This window comes from Mycteria americana, chromosome 13 (assembly GCF_035582795.1).
Source record: "Mycteria americana isolate JAX WOST 10 ecotype Jacksonville Zoo and Gardens chromosome 13, USCA_MyAme_1.0, whole genome shotgun sequence".
NCBI lineage: Eukaryota > Metazoa > Chordata > Aves > Ciconiiformes > Ciconiidae > Mycteria > Mycteria americana.
Window position 1 is genome coordinate 11,841,596 of NC_134377.1, and position 19,734 is coordinate 11,861,329.

At 46.7% G+C, this 19,734-nt stretch overlaps 3 protein-coding genes across 3 annotated transcripts; 2 read left to right on the forward strand and 1 right to left on the reverse strand.

Annotated features, from left to right (window-relative positions):
- Nucleotides 1-332: 332 nt before the first annotated feature.
- On the forward strand, nt 333-10,410 carry KMT5A (lysine methyltransferase 5A). Its single transcript, XM_075516620.1, has 8 exons — nt 333-486; nt 802-896; nt 3,040-3,196; nt 4,756-4,972; nt 5,759-5,843; nt 6,196-6,255; nt 7,350-7,540; nt 8,689-10,410. The coding sequence occupies exons 1-8, from the start codon at nt 348-350 to the stop codon at nt 8,897-8,899; spliced, it is 1,155 nt and encodes a 384-aa protein (XP_075372735.1). The 5' UTR covers nt 333-347; the 3' UTR covers nt 8,900-10,410.
- Nucleotides 10,411-12,889: 2,479 nt separating this feature from the next.
- RILPL2 (Rab interacting lysosomal protein like 2) lies at nt 12,890-17,653 on the reverse strand. The gene is made up of 4 exons (XM_075516628.1): nt 17,297-17,653; nt 16,155-16,306; nt 13,684-13,794; nt 12,890-13,193 (listed from the first exon to the last, which is right to left on the reverse strand). Exons 1-4 carry the CDS (start codon nt 17,636-17,638, stop codon nt 13,169-13,171), a joined length of 630 nt encoding a protein of 209 aa, XP_075372743.1. The 5' UTR covers nt 17,639-17,653; the 3' UTR covers nt 12,890-13,168.
- A 32-nt stretch (nt 17,654-17,685) lies between these two features.
- SNRNP35 (small nuclear ribonucleoprotein U11/U12 subunit 35) lies at nt 17,686-19,679 on the forward strand. The gene is made up of 2 exons (XM_075516625.1): nt 17,686-17,824; nt 18,646-19,679. The coding sequence occupies exon 2, from the start codon at nt 18,649-18,651 to the stop codon at nt 19,438-19,440; it is 792 nt and encodes a 263-aa protein (XP_075372740.1). The 5' UTR covers nt 17,686-17,824; nt 18,646-18,648; the 3' UTR covers nt 19,441-19,679.
- The last annotated feature ends 55 nt before the right edge of the window (nt 19,680-19,734 follow it).

Consider the following 19,734-nt stretch of genomic DNA (forward strand, 5'->3'; position numbering starts at 1 on the left):
CAGGAGGGAGGAGGTATTGACGGGACCGCACCGGGCGATGCCGATGCACCGCCAGCCCGGACGGGACGGGGGTACGGGCGCCCGCCCCGCTGGGGTCGGCAGGGGCCCGCTTCAGCCGGGCGTCCTACCCACGTGGCGGGGCCCTGCCGCGGAAGGGCGTTCCTTCCCGAGCCGCCAATCAGAGCGCCGGTTGCCCTTCGCACGGGCCAATCAGCGCCCAGGGAACTAACATTTAAACCCTGTTCCCGGGAACTGCGACCACCTCCGTGTGACAGGGAAGAGGGCGGGGTGCGACTCTATGCGCCACTCCGGGGCGCGGAAGCGGTTATCGACAGGCGGTTAAACCAATGGGGTTGCGGAGGGGAGCGCGGCGTCTCCCTGCGGAGCGGTTGCCTTCGGCGGGGGAGCGCCTCGGGGACTGTCGGGGCAGCCCGGCCGCGGGGGGCTCCTGGGCGCCGGGTCGCGCCGCCGCGGTCATGGCGAAAGGTGCGCGGGCGCGGCGGCGGGGGGGGAGCGGAGCCGGGGCGCGGCGGGGCGGGCTGTCGCGCGGGGCGGGGGCCGGGCGGCGCGGGGCATCTCCGCGGCGCGGAGGCTCCTCCCGGGAGGCGCGGGGTGCCGGGGCCGGCGGGACTCCTCCCCCGCGCGGTGTGCGCAGCTCGCCGGGAAGGGGCTGGGCCGCCGCGGCTCGCCTCTGCCGCATCCAGCCCTTTAAACATGGCGCAGGCCGCGGCGGCCGGGCGATGACCGCGGGCGGCCGCGCCGGACATGGCTCGGGCGCCGATCTTCCCCCCTTGCTCCTAGGGAAGAACATGCTCAAGGCCAGGGCGGGCGGCGCGGAGGAGGCCAGCCCCGAGAGCGCCGAGAGGAAGGCACCCGGCCGCCCCCGGGCCGGCGGGGTAAGCACTGCCCGGGCCTGGACGAGCGGAGCGGGGCGGGCGGCTCCCGGGGTCTGCTGCGCCCTCCGCTTCTCCCCGCGGTGCGAGCGAGCCGGCGTGCGGGCTGCTCCCGGGAGCGGCGTGGCCCCGGGCGCCTGGCTTCTGGGGCTCCTCGGCTCATTCCTAAATGGGTTAACTTTAAGCGGAATCGGACTCTGCCCGTGTTTCCCCGTGCCCTGCCGCACAGCTGCCCTGCAAGCGCGGGGCGCTGCCGGGGCTGTCAGAGAGAAGCCAGGCCCCAGGCTCGGCGATCCCTCCGTGCCATCTTCCCCGTCCTATAGTTCTGTCACAGGCAGCTGGCCGGAGGTGGATGGGCACTTTGCCTTTAACCCCCTGTGGAAATAATTGTGGCTATTGCATCGAATCCCAGAGCTCCTCAGCAGCCCTTCGTGTGCTCTGCTGCGCTGAGAAAATCCCTGCTCTCTCGAGGGTCTCAAGCCTGGCACAGACAAAAGACGTGGCAGCCGCGTCTCGGTAGCGCCAAGGCAGGGAGCTGGGAATGAGGGGAGGAAGCTACGCTGGCAAAATAGTCATTAGTTTCCTGTTAATGGTGCATTGAAAGCCAGAAGGCTCCGCTGGCAGGTGGACTGCTGCAGTTCACTGCCTCTGGCTTTCTCCGGAAATGCCCATGTTTAAACTCTTCACTGAATCTTGAGAACTTTGCAGCACAGGGTTCGCTGCTTGCAATGGCTAAAATGGAGTGTTTTCATAGTATTTCATCCTTAAAAGCCCCAGTTTTTTAAATAAACAAGTCTTGTCTTTGATAGGCTTTTCAGAAATATTGGGGGTCAGGGGGTGTCTAACTGACTTGCTTTTTCTCAGGCTGTTCTACTGTAATCATAATCTTAGTAAAGTTTATTTGTGGACTGAGATTTGAGCCTTTAACTGGTCTTATTTTGTGTGTGAATTATGTACGCGTGAAGTTTGTTACTCATGATTATGATAATTATTAAAATTATCCTATGTATTCTATTGTGTGCTTTTGTTTACTTTTTTTTGTATGACTGCATATACTGGAATATTTGTTTAGTCAGCTATAGTCGAGCTATTTTTTTTAACTAATGGGAGGCTTTGTGTGCTTTTCTAAGAAAATGGATGCATGTTTTTGTTGTTTTAACTGGCTTGCAATGTCTGAAAATTGTTTTTAGTTGAGTAAAAATATAGCCAAGACAAACTCATTCTGGCCAAGTTGCATCTGCTTGTCCAGACACTGAGTTTTCACAGTTGAAATCTGTGTCCCCTATGTACACTGCATAGTCAAACTTGGTGAGGTGGCAGGAGATGGTAAAAGCAGAGGTGGCACGACTCCACTAAACTTTGCTAAATTTGATACTGCTCACTGTTGATGTTCTTTGAGCACAAGCCAGCGTACAAGCCCCGGTCTCTGTGGTGTTTGACCATGCCGGAGGGTTTTACCACTTTCCTGGCTGGGCATAAATGCTTTTTGTAGACTCTTTAATGTTTCTTTTGCCATGAACAACTTTTACACTTTATTTTGTGAAATATAATGGATAAAAAGATGGCATTGTTTATCTCCCAGACTTCACTGAGAGGTGTCACTCAAGGTAGACTGTGCAAAACTGATTCCTGTCTTCTGTGTTGCTCAGTACAGCATATAATTAACTGCAGTAACATTTGACACCTCATGAGAGTGTTTGGGTAAGCTCATACCTCTCTGGCTATGAGAGGTATGTTCTAGGCTTGGGCAATTTTTGCTGTGTTATTAGTATTTTTTTTTGGCTTGCGCTCTTTGTGGCCGCCTTCCTCCTGAGGAGCTCAGGGTTGTGGTTTTTTTAGCACCGGAGTTCATACTGTGAAGCACAGGGTGGAAGCTGGAGTTAGTTATGACTACTCCATCCTGCCACTTTTCATACGAAAGTCCTCTTGGACTGAGAGTTTGCATTAGTAAAGTTCTCTGAGTGCTTACCACCGTGATGTTTTTACTTGGTAGAAATAGCAACAGTGGCAAGGATGATGCATTAAAGCAGTGTAATTTGCATTAACACAGTCAGCTGTCAGCCCTGGTCTTTGTAGTGTGTTGTGGATACCAACTTGACGTACCTGGCATCTGTGATGTACTGACTTTTGTGTGGGTCTGTTTTAGGAGAATGTGTTTATTGGTCAATCCAAAATCTACAGCTACCTGAATCCTAACAAAACTCCTGGTGCTCGCCCCCCGCTTCAAGAAGAAAACTCTGTCATGTATCACGAGGTGAAATGTCAGGGCAAAACACTAAAGGAAACCTACAGGAAAGGAGATGGTAAGACTGATCTTTGGGTTGCTTGCCTCATTAAATGTGCTCCTCTCACTCCCAATTTGAAAACTAATACACAGTCAAGAAGGGCAGGCAGCTCCCCTGGCCCAGTTGCTTTCCCAGTCCTACAACTTGATCGGCAAACTGCGAGTCTACAAAGACGAGGGTGTCCTTATCCTTTTCAAAACTTAGGTCACAGGTTTACCAGGCAATTCTTCCTCTGTTTTTTTGTCTGGCTATGTTTGTATTGTCTCTCTGGATATAAAAAGCTGATGTTTGCATTGTCAATATGCCCTAATCTCCCTGACATTCTGTTACTACTCTGATTCTTCAGGTCAGTGTTTGACAGTTCATCTAATTTTTTTTGTCTGTTTTATTACCTAAAACTGGTTTATTCTATAATTTGGCTACTTTATACTAACTTATATAAAGGCAATTCAAAGTCAAATCAGGTATGAGGTAGAGGTACTGGTAGAAGAAGAAACAATTCTTAAATTTTCAGAATGAAATAAAGGCAGTGAGAAGGAGGAGCGCAGATTGCAGTTGCTGAGTGCCAGGCTTCATAGGTGCTTCATTGCAGTGAATAGAAATGGGAAAGTTCCATAAGTTTATGGAGGGGGAAAAAAAAAAGCTGGCTTGTGTGTAAAGGTGCATTTAATAACCTTGGTAATTTGTCAAAATGTTTTGATGCAAGCACTTTTAGGAAGCAGGCATTTTAAGTCCCACTCAACACAGGGAGCATCAGGTTTTCTGGGAACCTGGGGCCTTTAGCTCCTAATTTAGCTCCCCAGTTTTGACAAGAAAGTGAAGATGGCTTTAGCTTGTCCCACTGCTGTGGCCTTGCAGCTGTGCTTCATTTCTCTAGTGAGACTGAAGCATCTGTCTCAGCAGATGGGACTGTTAAACCTGGTGATTTGCTTTAAATAAAAACTTTATTCAGCTTTAAGCTGTGCTCACCTACCCCTAAATCAGTTGGCTGAGAAGGAGGATGTGGTCATATGCATGCAACCAAGAAAGTGTTGGTTGTGTGTGGGGTAGACTTCTTGTAAGTCCCAGCCCTTCAGCTCCTGTGGATCTCTTACCCAGTGGCCAATGCCACTCAGACCAGTGTCTGCAGCTACTGATCACAGCAGTGCAGGATCCAGAGAGGCTTCCTATCTCTCTTCAGTGCAGGATATTGATTAGCTTATGGCAACTTGATAATTTAGTATGCCAGATGCAAACTATGCAGTTGTTTCAAACACTGCACTGAAGGTGTTGTATGTTCAGGTTTGGAAAACTTGTGAGTCGCAAACCTAACATGACAAAGTACTTGGGCTCTGTTTTACCCTTTCCCTTTCTCTGCTCACCCTTCCCTCTGTACTATGTGTACTGTAGCAATGACTAGTCAAAAGTTGAGTAACAGCCTGTCTGGGTTCTAGCAGAAAGAAATTGTATCATTCCCTTCCTCTTTCTCCTGTTTGACAGAACTAGAAACTTGGACTAGAAACCATTGGAGTTCATTTAAAGCACTCTGGTATAGATGATCCTAAGTTCAGAGCCTTACTTTATTTTCCTGTCACCAGAAAAAAAGAATGGTGGCAATATAATTGAAGGTGCTATGAAACCAGAAGACCAGAAAGATAAAGAAAGTGGGTGCAATACTTCAGCACCCTCCTCTGATCAAAACCAAGAAACTGTAGAAACTCAAAAGACTCCCCTGCCTTCAGACTGTGCTGATGAGGCCAATGCAAAGCCAGCTCAGAAGAAGATGGTTAAAGCAAAACGTGGACCAAGGAGAAAGTAAGTGACTCCTGGAATTGTAAAAGCTTTTATTCTGTGTGTCCTTTAGCACCAGGAGGCTTTGAGCTGCATTTTTCCTTCAGGAACTACAGTCAGAGCTGTAATGTTACTGTTATTCTGTTGCCTTTTTTTAAGCAACTGGTTATGTTTGTTTTCTCAAGAATAATATGTTTGAAAATACAAAATAGCACCCGAAGTATTTATCTACCTTGCAGAGGACTTTTGTTTTTCTTGAAAGCAAGGCTAGTGTATTTTATCTCAAGGGAAATACTTGCTGATCACCTACAGAAAAAATAAATTAATGAGCCATTAAGACCTACTTTCCTGTGGACAAATGAGAATGTATCTTGTCAAAAACAGAATATTAGATTAATTACAGTTGGAGGCTTCCTGGCTGAGCTGATACTCTTTCTCATGATATCAGAGTAATGTGACCTAACATTAATGAATTCCTCGCCAAGCAGTTTTCATGATCTAAATTTTAGAATGCCTTCTGGCAAGGCATACAGGGGCTTCAGACTTGTAATGTGACCTTCAGTTGGTTTCCAATGGCATCTCATTCTTATTGTTAAATAATTAGTACTAGCATAATGGAAATAGTGTGGGGAAGAAAAGGGGGTGTAGCTCTTGGCTTGAAGTGAAGAGCACTGATAAACACTGATTCATATTGATCACCTTTCAACATACCAGACTGAAGATAAATTTCTTACATATACCTCTGTCGTAGAGGTGTAACTTCACAAATAGTCTGAAATATGTATGTTCTCTATTTTTCTTATACCTTAGAACGCAAGGAAGAACACCGAATCGAAAAGTGACAGATTATTACCCAGTTAGAAGAAGTTCCAGGAAGAGCAAATCTGAACTGGAGGTAGTGCTTCTTGTTAAAGTAACATTACTTATAACGTTGCCAGTTAATCGAACATTTGAGGAAGTCTGTAACTATCTGTAAGTGGTTTCCATTGGCCAAATACAAATAGCATTTTGTAGTGGAAGTGTTGTTAAGAACATTCTTAAGAACTGGATCAGCATTTCCAAATTTTCTAGGACAGAATCTAGCTGATTATATATTGGGGCGGGGGGGGGCAGAAATCTGTCTCTTTACCATTCAGTTTTGCTAGAAAAATGAGTGTCACTAGCTAATAATTTCCTTTTAGCTATAGAATAAGCTACAAAAACTATCAACAATAGTGTGGTTTTGTTTGTTCTTGTTTATTCTGCAGACTGAGGAGAGGAGGAAAATAGATGAGCTAATTACAAGTGGGAAAGAAGAAGGAATGAAGGTAACTGCAATGCCAACCTGAGTAGCCATGTACTGTTTATACGGTATCTTGCTGTTAATCTGTTTAAGCAGAAAGTAGCAGAGCTCAGTCTCAGAACTGCTGCAGTTCCTCAATAGTAAGATGAAAGTGCAGCAAAACTAGAGCACACGGTCTTTCCTTTCGGATGGGCAATATCTGGCTCTGAAGAATATGTATGTGCAGCCTCAGTCATGAATATTGAGGGGGCGTTATAGTCTTTACTGAAAATGCACTTGCTCCTTTTAGTATCTCATTTCTTGGGTTAGCTTCCAGAAATGGGGTTAGATATAGCATCTTAATTGTCATATGTTTTAAAGGTAACACCCATACATACTCTCTGTATGGTAACAAATTCTCTTAGCCTGTTTACAGCCAGTCGCTGTGGGTCTTCATTCTGGCACTTGGGATAACGGGTTGTACTGGTTTTCCTCCCACTGCTAGCAAATACTAGTTATTGGGACCAGGTGCTTACCATTTGGGTTACTCTGATCACCCTTTTTTAGAATTTAAAGCAGAAATGGTTCCTGGAAGTGCAGAAGAGCTGTGGTTCTTGGAAAGCAGCAGCCTGCAGTTAACACTGTCACATCTATGACAGTGATAGGAGAACTTTCTTGGAGTTGCCCAATTTACAGGGGGAGGCAGGAATAATAAAGTATACTGGTGGGTCATAAATGTAATTTCTGTCATTGATCTTTCTGTTCCTCTGACTTTTTAACCTGTGCATGCTAATGGTGATGGTGCACCTGAAATGGAAAAGCTTACTGCCTCAGCTAATAGATTGTTTAAAAGAAAAAATAGATAACTCTTCTCTGTGTATGGCTTATTTAAAGTAATTCTTAGTTCTTTGATTAGAAGACTTTTTATCAAAATACCTGGTAGCTCATAGGGTGTGTCCCAAACTCACAGTATATTTCTTCCACAATGTTGTGCATTGTGCTTCTACAGCTTTGTCTGCAATACACACAAGTACCCTGCTGCAGCATTTTTAATGACAAATCCTTTTCTAGTAAACAGCATATTTGCAATAATGTAAATACTTTTTAATTTCCCAGCTGAGTTTCTTTTCAACTCAACAGATTGATTACATCGATGGCAAAGGGAGAGGAGTAATTGCTACTAAACATTTTAATCGAGGAGAATTTGTAGTTGAATATCATGGGGATCTCATAGAGATCACTGACGCTAAAAAGCGAGAAGCTGTCTATGCTCAAGATCCATCCACAGGCTGCTATATGTACTATTTTCAGTACCTCAGCAAAACGTACTGGTAAGCTTCTCTTCCCGTAAGTGTGGTAGTTGAGTGATAGAAGCTTTGAATGCTGCTAAGTCTGTTCTTGGTTTTATGTAATTTTTTTTTAATGGGAACTGTGAATTAGGAAATCTTTTTGGAGCACTGTTTCATGGTCCAAGAGCCTCCTGTACCTCTGGGCTAAAAGGAATGGTAGGTGACTCGAAGCCTGATTCTCTGAAGTACAGCACAAGCTATATGGAGAGTTGTATCTGCTTGGATGAGACTTCTAGCTCTGCCATGGCGTTCTGCCTAAATTTATTCTCTTGTAAAATTAACTACTTTTCCTGAGTTGCAAGGATTTTGTTTGAAAAGCAGTATGGACAAACTCTCTAGAACAGAAACATTGCCTTCAGCTGTCTTTGACTGGGTCTTTTTCTCTAGTACCTGACACCCACCCTGTGTGCATGCTTTATTCCTCTATTTGCTGTGTCATTTGCCCCAAACTCCAGTTGTCCCAAAGCAACTACTCAGACTATGTTCCTTCCTCCTTGGCTGATGTTGCTGGATACTGGAGCGTGGGTCGTGTAATCCATATGTTAATTACCCTGAAGCGCCCTATATTCTAAGTGTCTGACTTGCAGTCTAGATGCCATAATGTCAGCTGCCATAACAATTCTTTGTTCAATGAGGGGCACTAGAGCTTTAGTGTCCACGTCTCTGGAAGTTGGACCTGTAGTATTAAGGCATTCTCAGCCTTCCGTGTGAGTAGGGACTCTTGCTGGCTTACTCGGAGGATACTGCTTAGCTTGGACACAGCTTTCTTGAGGGGAGGGTATTTAAGGTAACAAGCCTTTCTGGTGGTGTTCTATGCCTGGATTCTGCTATTCCTCATGAACAGTTGAGAGCTGCTTGGAAACAGGCAGCTCAAAAACATAGTCCAAAAGTTTCCATTTTCTGGGTTTTGTGCTAGCTTAATCTCCCAGAATTGCTTTTAGTTTACCTACATTGCCGTATTATGTTCTGTCTGTTTAATCATATGAATATTTTGTAATGTTCTGTTTTTCTTTCATTTTTCAAGCCTTGTGTGGATTCCTCATTCTTTATCCGATTTGCACTTTGGTTTTTGTTCACAAACGTGACTGTGTGATATGCAGCAACCTTGCATTCTGTTCTTGTTCTTTCAGTGTTGATGCTACAAAAGAAACTAATCGTCTGGGAAGACTGATTAATCACAGCAAATGTGGCAATTGTCAAACAAAGCTTCATGACATTGATGGTGTGCCTCATCTCATACTGATAGCTTCCAGAGACATTAAAGCAGGTGAAGAACTGTTGTATGACTATGGAGACAGAAGCAAAGCTTCCATTGAAGCTCATCCATGGCTGAAACACTAATTCATCTTCTTTGTTTGGGTTTGGTGGGTTTTCTTTTTTTTTTTTTTGGACTGAGTGCTCTACAAGGAGTCAGTGGATTTTTTTTTTTCCTGCCCTCACTTCCCTCAGCTTTCTTAGTGGACTGCTTATGGTGTTCTGAGCTCCTTAAAAACTACCTTGTTGCTTTGCAGTATTTAAATACCTATTACAGATTTCCAGGCAAGCTTGAATAATTGATCTTAGATTGCCAAAACTTTTATATCATAAAAGGAAACCCTTCCTAAAATTTGAATACTTCTACATAGTGACCAGTGCTACTTGAGCATGCAGTCAAAGACTTGCACAGAAACTTAATCACTTGGGTTGTGCTTCCTCTTTTGCAGCGAAATCTTGTGCTCCACTTTGTGGGGTGATGAACTTGGCATTAGCTTTATGACAGCAGATGTACTTCTGTACTCTGACTCGCATCCAATGGCTTGACTGCTTGTCAGACTGCTTTTTACAACCCAGTGCTGACAGGCTTCTCTGAGATGGATGCTACTATCGTTCTCAAACAATTTGTGGTAGGGATCCAGTTTTTCCAGTGTCGTATCTCACGTTGGCAATGAACTTTAAATGCATTGGTGCTGAGGGAAATGGATGGTCAAATTGGCTGCTTTCTTCAGAGAAATGACTCCAAGCCAAATGAGGATGGATTTTGATCAGCTGGGTTAATACTGATTAGAAATGTGAAGACAGAACTTCACAGTGAGAATCAATGTTTGACATTACTTATTTTCTAAAATTTAAGATGGTACCTTTTTATAGTTGATGGCTGACTCTTGAAGGTGTCTCCCAGAGGATTTTAAAGAAGTAGAAGAAAAAGCTCTCAAAAAATTTTTTTTATTACCTTCCTATGCTAATTAGCCACATTGGAAGCTATTTATTTACTGTGAATGCTTGAAGTAGAGCATAGCGGTTCCAAAAATAGGAGTCATCTTCATACGCAGCTTCAAACTGTAACGATGGAGTTCATGCAATGAAGAAAGTGGATTCCTTATTGCCTGGTCCTGTAGGTCTGTCCAGCATGGTCTGGTCCCACTGTCTTAAATGGGAGTCGAGCGCTTAGCATCTTGCGGATGTTGGTAATGTTACTGTTGGAGAACCAAACCTGTGATATAGGCGGGCAATACAATGCAGGTCCTTTATGTTAAAGATGAATTCTTACCAGTTGGAATTTTTGCCAAGGCAGGCTTGGCATGTGTGTAGATGAAAATGGCTGTGAGCCATCAGCCACGCTTGCTGCTGGAAGATGTCAGCAAGGGATCTGTGGCTCTGTTAATGTCTTCTGTTCCTCATGTCTTGAAGGCTGCTGCTGTTCCAGCTAGTGCCCTCTAGGACAATCTTATATGCTTGCCTATGTGATAGGTCAAATAGCAACAACATCCTGGTTGTATGCTCCAGCAGCAAGAGAGGTGGCTTAGTGATGTATTTTTTAAATTAAAAACTTGAAGACAATGTCTCTGTAAAATAAAGAATATATTTATTATTGATGAAGTGGCTGCTATAGTACCTGTCTCCATTGCAGATCATTAGCATTTTGAAAGAAAGCTGTGAAAATCATTAGCTATCAAATGCTTTATATTTACCACTTAACACAAGGCAAGCTCATCAGAGGCAGCCTGTGTACTTTCACCATTTCTGAAGAATTAACTGGAGACCTGTTACCTTACATGTACTGAGTTACAGGTAAGCTTCATTGGCTGACTTATTTGAGTTGGCACTCATTTTTCTCTGGTCTCAGTAACAGAGGCTACAGCAGTGTGTACAGTATCCTGTTTTACTAGAGCACTTCCCTTAAGTCAAAATTGGAATAAAATGCTTTTTTAAATTTATTTAAACATTTGCTTGTTCTCCGTCAGGTCAGATAGCTTAAAACCTGTTTTTCAGCATCACTTTTGTAAACAAGAAAGGGGGAAGATCTCCCCCTATTTTCCATAAAAAGAAAATTGTCTTCTCTGAAATGCTTAACTGGTAATCAAGTAGCACTGCATCGGAAGATGGTAATAAAGCTGATGTTGCACTGCGTATGTATCCTTTACTTTTCTAGGAACCGATATATGTATTTCTCAAAATACTTTTCACAGAAACATGCCATTTGGATTTTTATCTCAGTGCCTTATAGGATGGTTTCATCTTCTAACAAGGTGTAAAGCACTTAGCAGGGAAAGATGCCCTTGGGTTGGGAGCTCAACGGCTTTTGCCTGGCTCGTGTGGCTTTGCCAGAGGCAGGGGGGTAGCTCTAACAGGACTGTAGCCTCTTCTGGTGTAGCCATAGCCAAGGAGTTTGCTCCCCGTTTGAGAGAGAAGCTGTGCAGCTCACTTGGCACCAGAGTGGATGCAACTGTGATGGTCCAAGAAAAAGGCTAGCCCAAAAAGGATGAGGTGCTCTCCTGTCTACTGTTAACTGGTGAACTCCCACCTGTTCTTTTTTTTTTTACTAGAGAACATCTTAAATGGTAAACTGAAAAGAATAATTGCAGCTTTCATTACTGTCTCCTTCAACTAACAGCAAAGAGTGGCCTAAGGCTATGTTAGGCTTCTGTGCCTCCATGGCAGGTTGTTACTTTGCACAGCTCTCTTTAATCTGTGCAGTTTATTACCTGAAGTTGTTTCATTAAGACTTAGTAGAGTGATTAGTGTGTTTGGGGGCATAATTCCCCCTCCCCCACACTTTTAAAGGAGATTGGAAAATATATCCCTGGATAACTCGCAGAGGAGGATGGAGTTCAGCGCACATGTAAAGATCTCTTTTCAGCTCTGAGGTGTATCCTGGCTGTTGCTGATGTGTGGTTGTTTCTTTTTTTCTTTTTCTTTTTTCTTTTTCCTCTAAACACAAAGGCTCTGCTAAGGAAATGCAGTAACTTCCTTCCCTGCTACCATGCTCTAGAAAATAGGTCACAGGAACATGGCCAAGGCTTGTTAATATTTTGAAGATGGCAAAATGGCTTTAGCAGTTCTGTGCCCTGGCTAAACCAACTTGCTTAGGTCAGACATCTTTGATGTTGCCTTGCTGATGTACAGTTGCTAACAAATTCTCTCTGAAACGAGACTGCAGTTCTGCCTTCTGCTAAGCCACGTTCCCATTGTGCATCTGAGCAGATGTGTGAAGTGTCCTATATCTTTCATGCCGCTAGTGTATGAGAGGGAATCAAAAGGTTTCAGAGCCTGCTTTCACTTCTGAAGAGAGTAAGATCATAGTTTGATACCTGTGACTGCTCCTTTTATGTCTGTTCAGACTTTTCTGCTCTTGAAATTCTCCTTTTCTAAATGTGGAACCTAATTGGTATATTTCAAGCTTCTTTTCTATTCCTCCGTTTGCCCTATATGCTTCCACTAGTAATAAATCTCATTACTTGGGCTAATACACAGCTTGTGACAGCTAAGTGAAAGAACAGAGCTAATGAAAAATACAACTGTCTACTACAGAAGACCTTTAGCTGTCAGAAATGAAGTGTTTGGTGCATCTGTTCCAGTGTGAGCATGTCTGCACCTCTGAAAAGATATCAGTCCTTCATGTGAGCAGAGCACGATGCAGCAGCTTTTCTTCCCTTGCTGTGCTCTTCTCCACCATCTTTCCTCTCGACCCCAAATGGCTGCTCCTGTGTGTGCAGAGGTTCTGTTGTCACAGCCCAACTGCATCTTCCTTTGGTGTGGCGGGGCGTGACAGGCTTCTGCCTGCTGCTGCCTGTGTATTGCCCATCTAATGCAAGGAAAGACAAGACAAAAAGGAGTGCTGGGGTTTTCTTCAAGCAGCTCTGTGTTGGTGTAAGATAATTACTTTCTGTATAAGTGCAGTGGGGCCTGCAGTCTGAATGGGTTCTTCCTTCCCAGTGCTTCTCTATGAACACACTTGTGAATGGGATGTATCTCTTAAAAATATCTTCATCTTGCAAAATCATTTAGGCTGAGCATTTTGATAGGTGGACAGGATAAATAAGTGGTAGTACAGATCAACACAGGCTCTTCTAATAAGAATAAAAATCACCTTTGTATAAACATTTATTGTCTACATGTGGGTAACATCTGGCCGGAATCTAAGAAATACAAAAAGTGTGTGTCTTAAACAGTTTCTAAAACAGCAAAGTATTACAAAATATTCTGAAAGAATATTATACAACACAACTTTTGAGGCTGCTTATTCTCTACAGTAGGAGTGATGCTTTTCTTCCAATCATTGACTCCCCTAACGCCTTAGAGGCTCTTATCAGTGCCATTTCTGAACAGAAGTGGTTAAGTTCTCGAGGATGCTCATTTTCCATGTTTAAAAGAGAACCTAAAAAAAAAAAAGACAAGAAAAAATGTACAACTGGAAAAGAAGGAACATGCAGTCAAGACAGCCGTCTTGGGCCCGTCTTGCTGTTTGGGGAACTTCAGGGATGCAGCCTGAGCTTGTGGGTACTGTGTACAGCTGCTTCATACAATGTAAACCTCCAGGGGCAGCTGGCATGTTCCCACAGCAGGGTCTTAACGTGCTAGCGGGGGCGGGGGGGGGGGGGCAAGTATTGTATAGTTTTACTCTGAAATGCTTATTTTTCCTAGAAAAAAAAGTGATACCCTGCTTGCCTGGGTGGAGGTTTTCTTCCTGTGGAGTGCTTTTTCCACAGGAAAGGATTTCTCTGTTGTGTTTTAATTTTACAGGGAGAGGATGAGAAAACAATATCCAGCCAACTAGGCTGAAGTTCAGAATTCATCCCTGGACTCACTAAGTATGAGGCGTGCCGTATTCTCCCATATTCTGCCAAAAAAGATGCAGACAAACTTACAGCCGTCTGATTATTGTCTTCTCTTCACTGTCCTTGCTGGTGCCAGGGCTGCTGCCACTGGCTTCTTTTTCCAGTTCTTCAGTTTGGTCCCTTCTCTGTGAGATAATCCCACTGGGAAAAGAAGAGGGTTTGTTTATTTTTTGTGGTTTTGTGCATAGTGTGGTATTCCTGTCTACGTTAAACCCTTCACTGTGCAGCCTAGGACATGGGTGAATGGATGTTCACAGGACAGGGATGGCAGCCTGGCCTATTTCTTGTAATGAGTTGCTCTTATTTTCCTTAAATACCACAATGTAATTTTTCTTAGGCTATGCTTTAATGAGAACACTAAAAAAGTAATGAGCTGACTTCTCCACAGAGGAAGAATGACAAATCATAACAGGAGAGAAAGGGAAGTGTAATTACACGTTGGATTTGTACAAGAGTCTGAAGATAACAGCAGGGTGCCGACACAAATGGTGAATTTCTGCATGGGTGGATCCGTGGTACCTTCAGCACAGCCACGAAGGCTCACACCATGCAGCTGGGAACAGAGGGGAGATTCCCAGCTTCCCTGCAAGGCAGGTGGCTGTTCCTCTTTCCATCCTATAGAGGAGAAAAGAAAGGCTTTGCCTCAGCTGTAGATTTTGTCGTGCTACTTTGGTGCTGCCACACGCTACAAGGTTGTAACTGCCTACTTCAGGCAAAAGCTTCAGTTTTACCAAAGGATGTTTCCGCTGCTTGGAATCGGGTTAGATTTTACCAGCTTGCATACTATGCTGTGTTGTCACAGCATGCCAATTTACTGTCCTGAGCTGACCTCATTTATCTTGAGAACCGAGTGGATCAAAGCTTGTGACTGCTGAAGGCTGAAAGTAGCTAAGCATCACTCGTCTGGACCTTGGAAATAAAAATGGAGAGTATCTAGAAACTGGTGTGACATCAGGCGTGGGATAATTCTGAGGCAGATTCTCCTCTTAGAGAAATGGGACTATGAGCTGTTTGGTGATGCTGCAGATCTCTAATATCTGCACGATGACTCAGAAATCATGATTAAAAATGCAATCCCCAAACATCATCAGTCATTTTAAGCCGTTCTCTGTGAGGATGTCAGTGACCTCGTGCTATATAGAGCTTATTTCCAATACACACAAGACATTTTAGAACATACCCTCATGTTTACCCTCTTCCCCTGCACAACTATTCTTTATGGCCGTACAATTATAATTAAGATTTTATGTGAATGTTTAAAGGGAAGATGGGTTTTGGCTTAAGCTGTAACACTGTACGAGGACATAACCACATAGAATTACTTGAACTGAAAAGCGGCCTTGACACACTCTCTAGGTGCACAGCACTGTGACTTAAATCATTGAAAAACTGAAAATGTTCACACTGTTAATTTTTAACTTGGCCTGTAATCTGTGTAACACAGCTGGGAAATCAGAGCAAGAAGCTGTTCCAATGGCTGCACAGCAAAGGCAGGCAGCTGAGCTGGGGAAGCGGCGCCTCGCTGTGCTGTGAGAAGTGCTGTCGAGCAGTTTGTAAACTGACTTCTTGGATTTAACTTGTTGGCTTAACCTGCCTGTTACAGACAAGGCAAAGGGCGGGCTTACTGTATCTAAGGGGTTGTTGCCAAGATATCTCAACTGAAATCTAATGTGCTCAGGCATCTTGTGTCTAGATTAAGAAGTAGTTTCTTGCCCCAAGGAGTTTATAATACAACCTGATGATGACGGAGGGGCAGAGGTTGGGGGAGAACTGCCTTGGAGGTGAAGGAATTTGTAGCACCAAGAGCAAGGCCCTTCCTGCATCCCACCCTCTGGCTCACACTGATTATCCCAGGCTGGTCCCTTCTAGAAAGACCAAAATCCTTCTCTGAAAGCACTTGTTTTGCACAGTTCAGGTGCCTTACACAACCCTCTGTTGGCAGTATTAAAAAACCCCCCACGAGCTTATCTTGAATGATGATGAAAGGGCTTAATACTCTGCTTTCTAGATCAATGCCGTACCCACTGTGGGAGCAAAGGAACAGTAGATAAGCTAGCGTCCCCAACAGCAAGCTGGAGGAGGAAGGAAATTTTGACTAAAGCTGAGATGGAAACCCCCGTGCTCTTTGGTATGTAGTGTGGCTTTAGACAGGAACAGCATGCAACTGCTGAGACTGCACAGATGAATTCACGTGCATGAGAACCCAGCTTGTATGTGGAGTGGGAGTAACCATACGCAGGCTTACAGCAGTACAATTAGGGGAACAGGCTGCGAACTGCACAGAATAAGGAGGCGTTTCGTTTTTAAATTACGTTGCATAGAGACTTCATCATCCCCCCATTTTTCTTTGCTCATTTGTAGGCTCTTGGGAGCACAGATGTCTCTCAGATGTCTGGAGTGCCTAGCCCAATCTAGGTGCTCAAACCTGCGATACTCTGATCTGATAAGCTCCCCAGACAAGAAGTAATTGTTATTAGTTCTTTGCTGACTTAACGATATACCTCTTATAGCACTGTAGCTCCTCTTGCACGACAAGAAGCTGAGCTTTCAGCTGGTTACGCTCTTGCAATACATCTCGCAGCTCCTGTAATGTGAACCGGGGGCGATTTGGATCTGTGAGGTCTATTACCATTTTATCTGGTCCAAGGCTGGGCTGTAAAATAAAGTGTGGTGGTCATGATCTTGTAACCTGTCAAAAACAGGGCACTCATGGAATAAAAACTATGAATTTTATAAATATGTAGTAATTCTTAGAACTAGTATGAGTTCATCACAATCCTGATTTTTTTCCAAGCAGTTAATTACAGTTTTTCATATTGTTTTTGTATTGCCTTGGTGTCTGCGTTTCCCATCCAAGTAGGGATATGGGGCCCAAGTGTGAGACGCTCTGACCACAGCTAAAAGCAAAGTGTCCCAAAGAGTATGCAATCTAGTTTGCCAAGAAGCTGTTTTTATCTGCTTTTCTGATGATGAGAGAGGCTAAGCAATCTGTCTAATGTCACACCAAAACTCTGTGGCAGAGGCAGGCGAGAGCCGAATTCTCCTTTCCTAAATTAAGACCTTTGTGGTAATGGCTTTTTTGGTCACAGACATGAGCGTCCCTTCCACAGAGTAACAAAGCTTTAGTGTTTGCAGAAATGGCAAATTGTCTTTGTGGGGACGGTGCTGTGTAAGAGCTGTACAACGGTGGATTTGTGCTCGGAAAATCTGCCCGTGTGTGTCTGAACTCCCCTGTTAGCACTGCACGTTGCTGAGCTAGCAGTGCGGTTAGTCACTACAACGAAACAGGAGCGAGGGATCTGCAGCACTGCGACTTGTAACAACCCTGAAGATCTCTGCTCTGGAAATGGCTTCAAGGCCTTCTACAAAGATGAGAAGCAAACTTTCTGAGACTCGTTCTGCTGTGATAGAAGAGACTGGCCATTGCGGCAGAAGTATCCTCCGCCCCATATGGTGTTAGGGTGGGTTTCACCACCCGCACGTGGCCAAGCGGACAGGCCACGACCAATGTTGGGGAAGGGGCATCTGGCGCATTGTGCCACCTCGCAGCTGCCGACCCCACGGCCGAGCCGCCCCGGCCACGCTGTGCTGCACGGCGGGCGCCCACCGCGGCCCTGGCACCCACCGCGGCCCTGGCACCCACCTGCTGGGCGCTCCCTCGGGACCCCGCTCCCCGCAGCGCCTCCACCTCCCGCCGCAGGCTGTCCCGCTCCATCCGCAGCTGCTCCTCGGCGAGGCTGCTCTCGCTCACCAGCGCTTCCAGCATCTCCAGCACCCTCACGATCCTGAACTGCAGCCGGGCCAGGGCGGCGGGCACCTGTGGCCCGACGCTGAGCTGCTGCAGGTCCCGGCCCACCACGGAGGAGATGTCATAGACATCCCCGGCCGTCAGCTGGAAAGGGCTCTTCTCCAGAGCCCTCTCCGGGCCGCCATCTGCCTCCTCCTCCTCCTCCTCCAGCTCCTCCTCCTCCCGGCCCTGCTGCATGCCCGGCGCGGCCCGCCGCTAACTTCCTTCCCCGGGGAAGGCCGGGCCGGGCGGTGCTGCCGGCGGGGCCCGCGGGCGGAGCGACCCCTCCCGCCCCCGGCGGTTTCCATGGTGGAGGCCGCGGGCCGGCGGCGCTTCCCGCCCTGCCCCTTCCCCTGAGGAGACACCCCTCAGCCCCCGCCGCCGGTAAGGGACCGCGGGTGCACGGCGGGAAGGGCCGGGGGTGGCTCCCGGCGCCGCGAGCCGAGCCCTCACTCTGCCCCGGGCTGGGCACCAGCACCGAACCGGGCCGGGCCGGGCCGGGCCGGGCCGGGCCGGGCGGGGGCGGAGGTAAACGCATCGGCTGTTCCTCAACGCCACATTCGCCAGGCGTCGTGGCGAAGGGCCTCGGGCGGCTGCTGGAGCGGGGCGGCGGGGGCTGGTGGCGCCTCCACCTGACGGGGCGGGGGGAAAACGGTTACAATAAACGCCGGCGGGAGCCGGCTCCTCCGGCCCGCCGGGGCCTGGCGAATCGGCCTGTGCCGACGGGAAGAGCCGCCTCCCCTTCCCTCCTCGTCCCTCCTCTTCCCTTCCCGCCGCGCCGGGCGAGGTGAGCTGAGCTGAGCTGCGCGGCGGGCGGCCGTGTCCGTCAGGCGCGGGGTGGTGGCGGGGGAGCCGGCGGCCGCGGAGGGCGGGGGCGAGGCCTCGGGGCCGCCTCAGGCGGAGGGGAGCGGGGCAGGGCCGCGGGGGAAGGACGGGGCCGCGGGGCCTGCTCAGGCGGGGCAGAGCGAAGGAGCTGCCGGGCTCCTCTCAGCCGGCGGCGGATCCAGGCACCCCGACATGGCCTTGCGGGGGGGGGGGTGAACTCAAACAACGGCGATATTGCCGGTTTATTTAAGTTTGTCAAACTTTTTGCGATTTTTTGATGAAAAATACTGTACAGCAGTGCTGAAAGTGCTTCTTGCACTACCTGCCCTTCTTCCTAAAATACCTGTGTGTTTGTGTGATACATGTTTTCTTCCTGCTAGACAATGAATGACTGGGCCCCCATAGCAAAGGAGTATGACCCCCTCAAAGCCGGGAGCATTGATGGCACAGACGAAGAGCCCCACGACCGTGCCATATGGAGGGCTATGTTGGCACGCTACGTACCCAACAAGGGAGTTACAGGAGATCCTCACCTCACCCTCTTCGTAGCAAGGCTCAATCTTCAGACAACAGAAGAGAAGTTAAAGGAGGTCTTTTCCCGGTATGGAGACATCAGAAAGATCCGTCTGGTTCGAGACCTGGTCACGGGATTTTCCAAGGGTTATGCATTTATTGAGTACAAAGAGGAGCGTGCTCTCTTGAAGGCCCACAGAGATGCCAACAGGCTGGTTATTGATCAACATGAGATTTTTGTAGACTTTGAACTGGAAAGAACTCTGAAAGGATGGATTCCTCGGAGGCTTGGAGGTGGTTTTGGAGGCAAAAAAGAATCCGGGCAGCTGCGGTTTGGAGGACGGGACAGACCTTTCCGAAAGCCCATCAATTTGCCAAACATGAAAAATGATTTCTATGGAGAAGGATCAGCAGAGAAAAGAAACTGGTCTCGTGAAGGAACAAGGGACTGGAGAACGAGGGACCGAGACCATGAAAGGAGCAGAGACAAGCGATGGCCAGAAAGGGAGCGGTCGTGGGGTGAAAGCGAGAGAGAGAGGGACTCCAAAGAGGAGAGGAGCAGAGGGAGGGAGAGGAAGGACAGAGACAGGAAGGACAGGGATAGAGACCGGAGCAGGGAAAGAGATACCAAGAAACAAAGAGACGATGATAAGCATCGATAGGTGACAGTGCCTTGTCATTGGGGTGTGGGGTCTACTCTACATCCACGTTTCAGTTGCAGGTGTTGCCTTCAGCTTGGGGCTGTGAGCAGCGTTCCCAGAACGAGGAGCTGTGCTGTTACTGTCTTCTGCCTGTGACTCTGGCCTGCTAGAAGCTCTCTGTAGTTCGGTTGCTAATGCAGTTAAGATACGTGTTGAATTGTTCTTCAGAGAAAATAAACTTTTGTATTAATGTTTTTGAATTGGTGAACGCTGTAAGAAATGCACCACATGTATGGGCATCCCCCTGGAACTGAG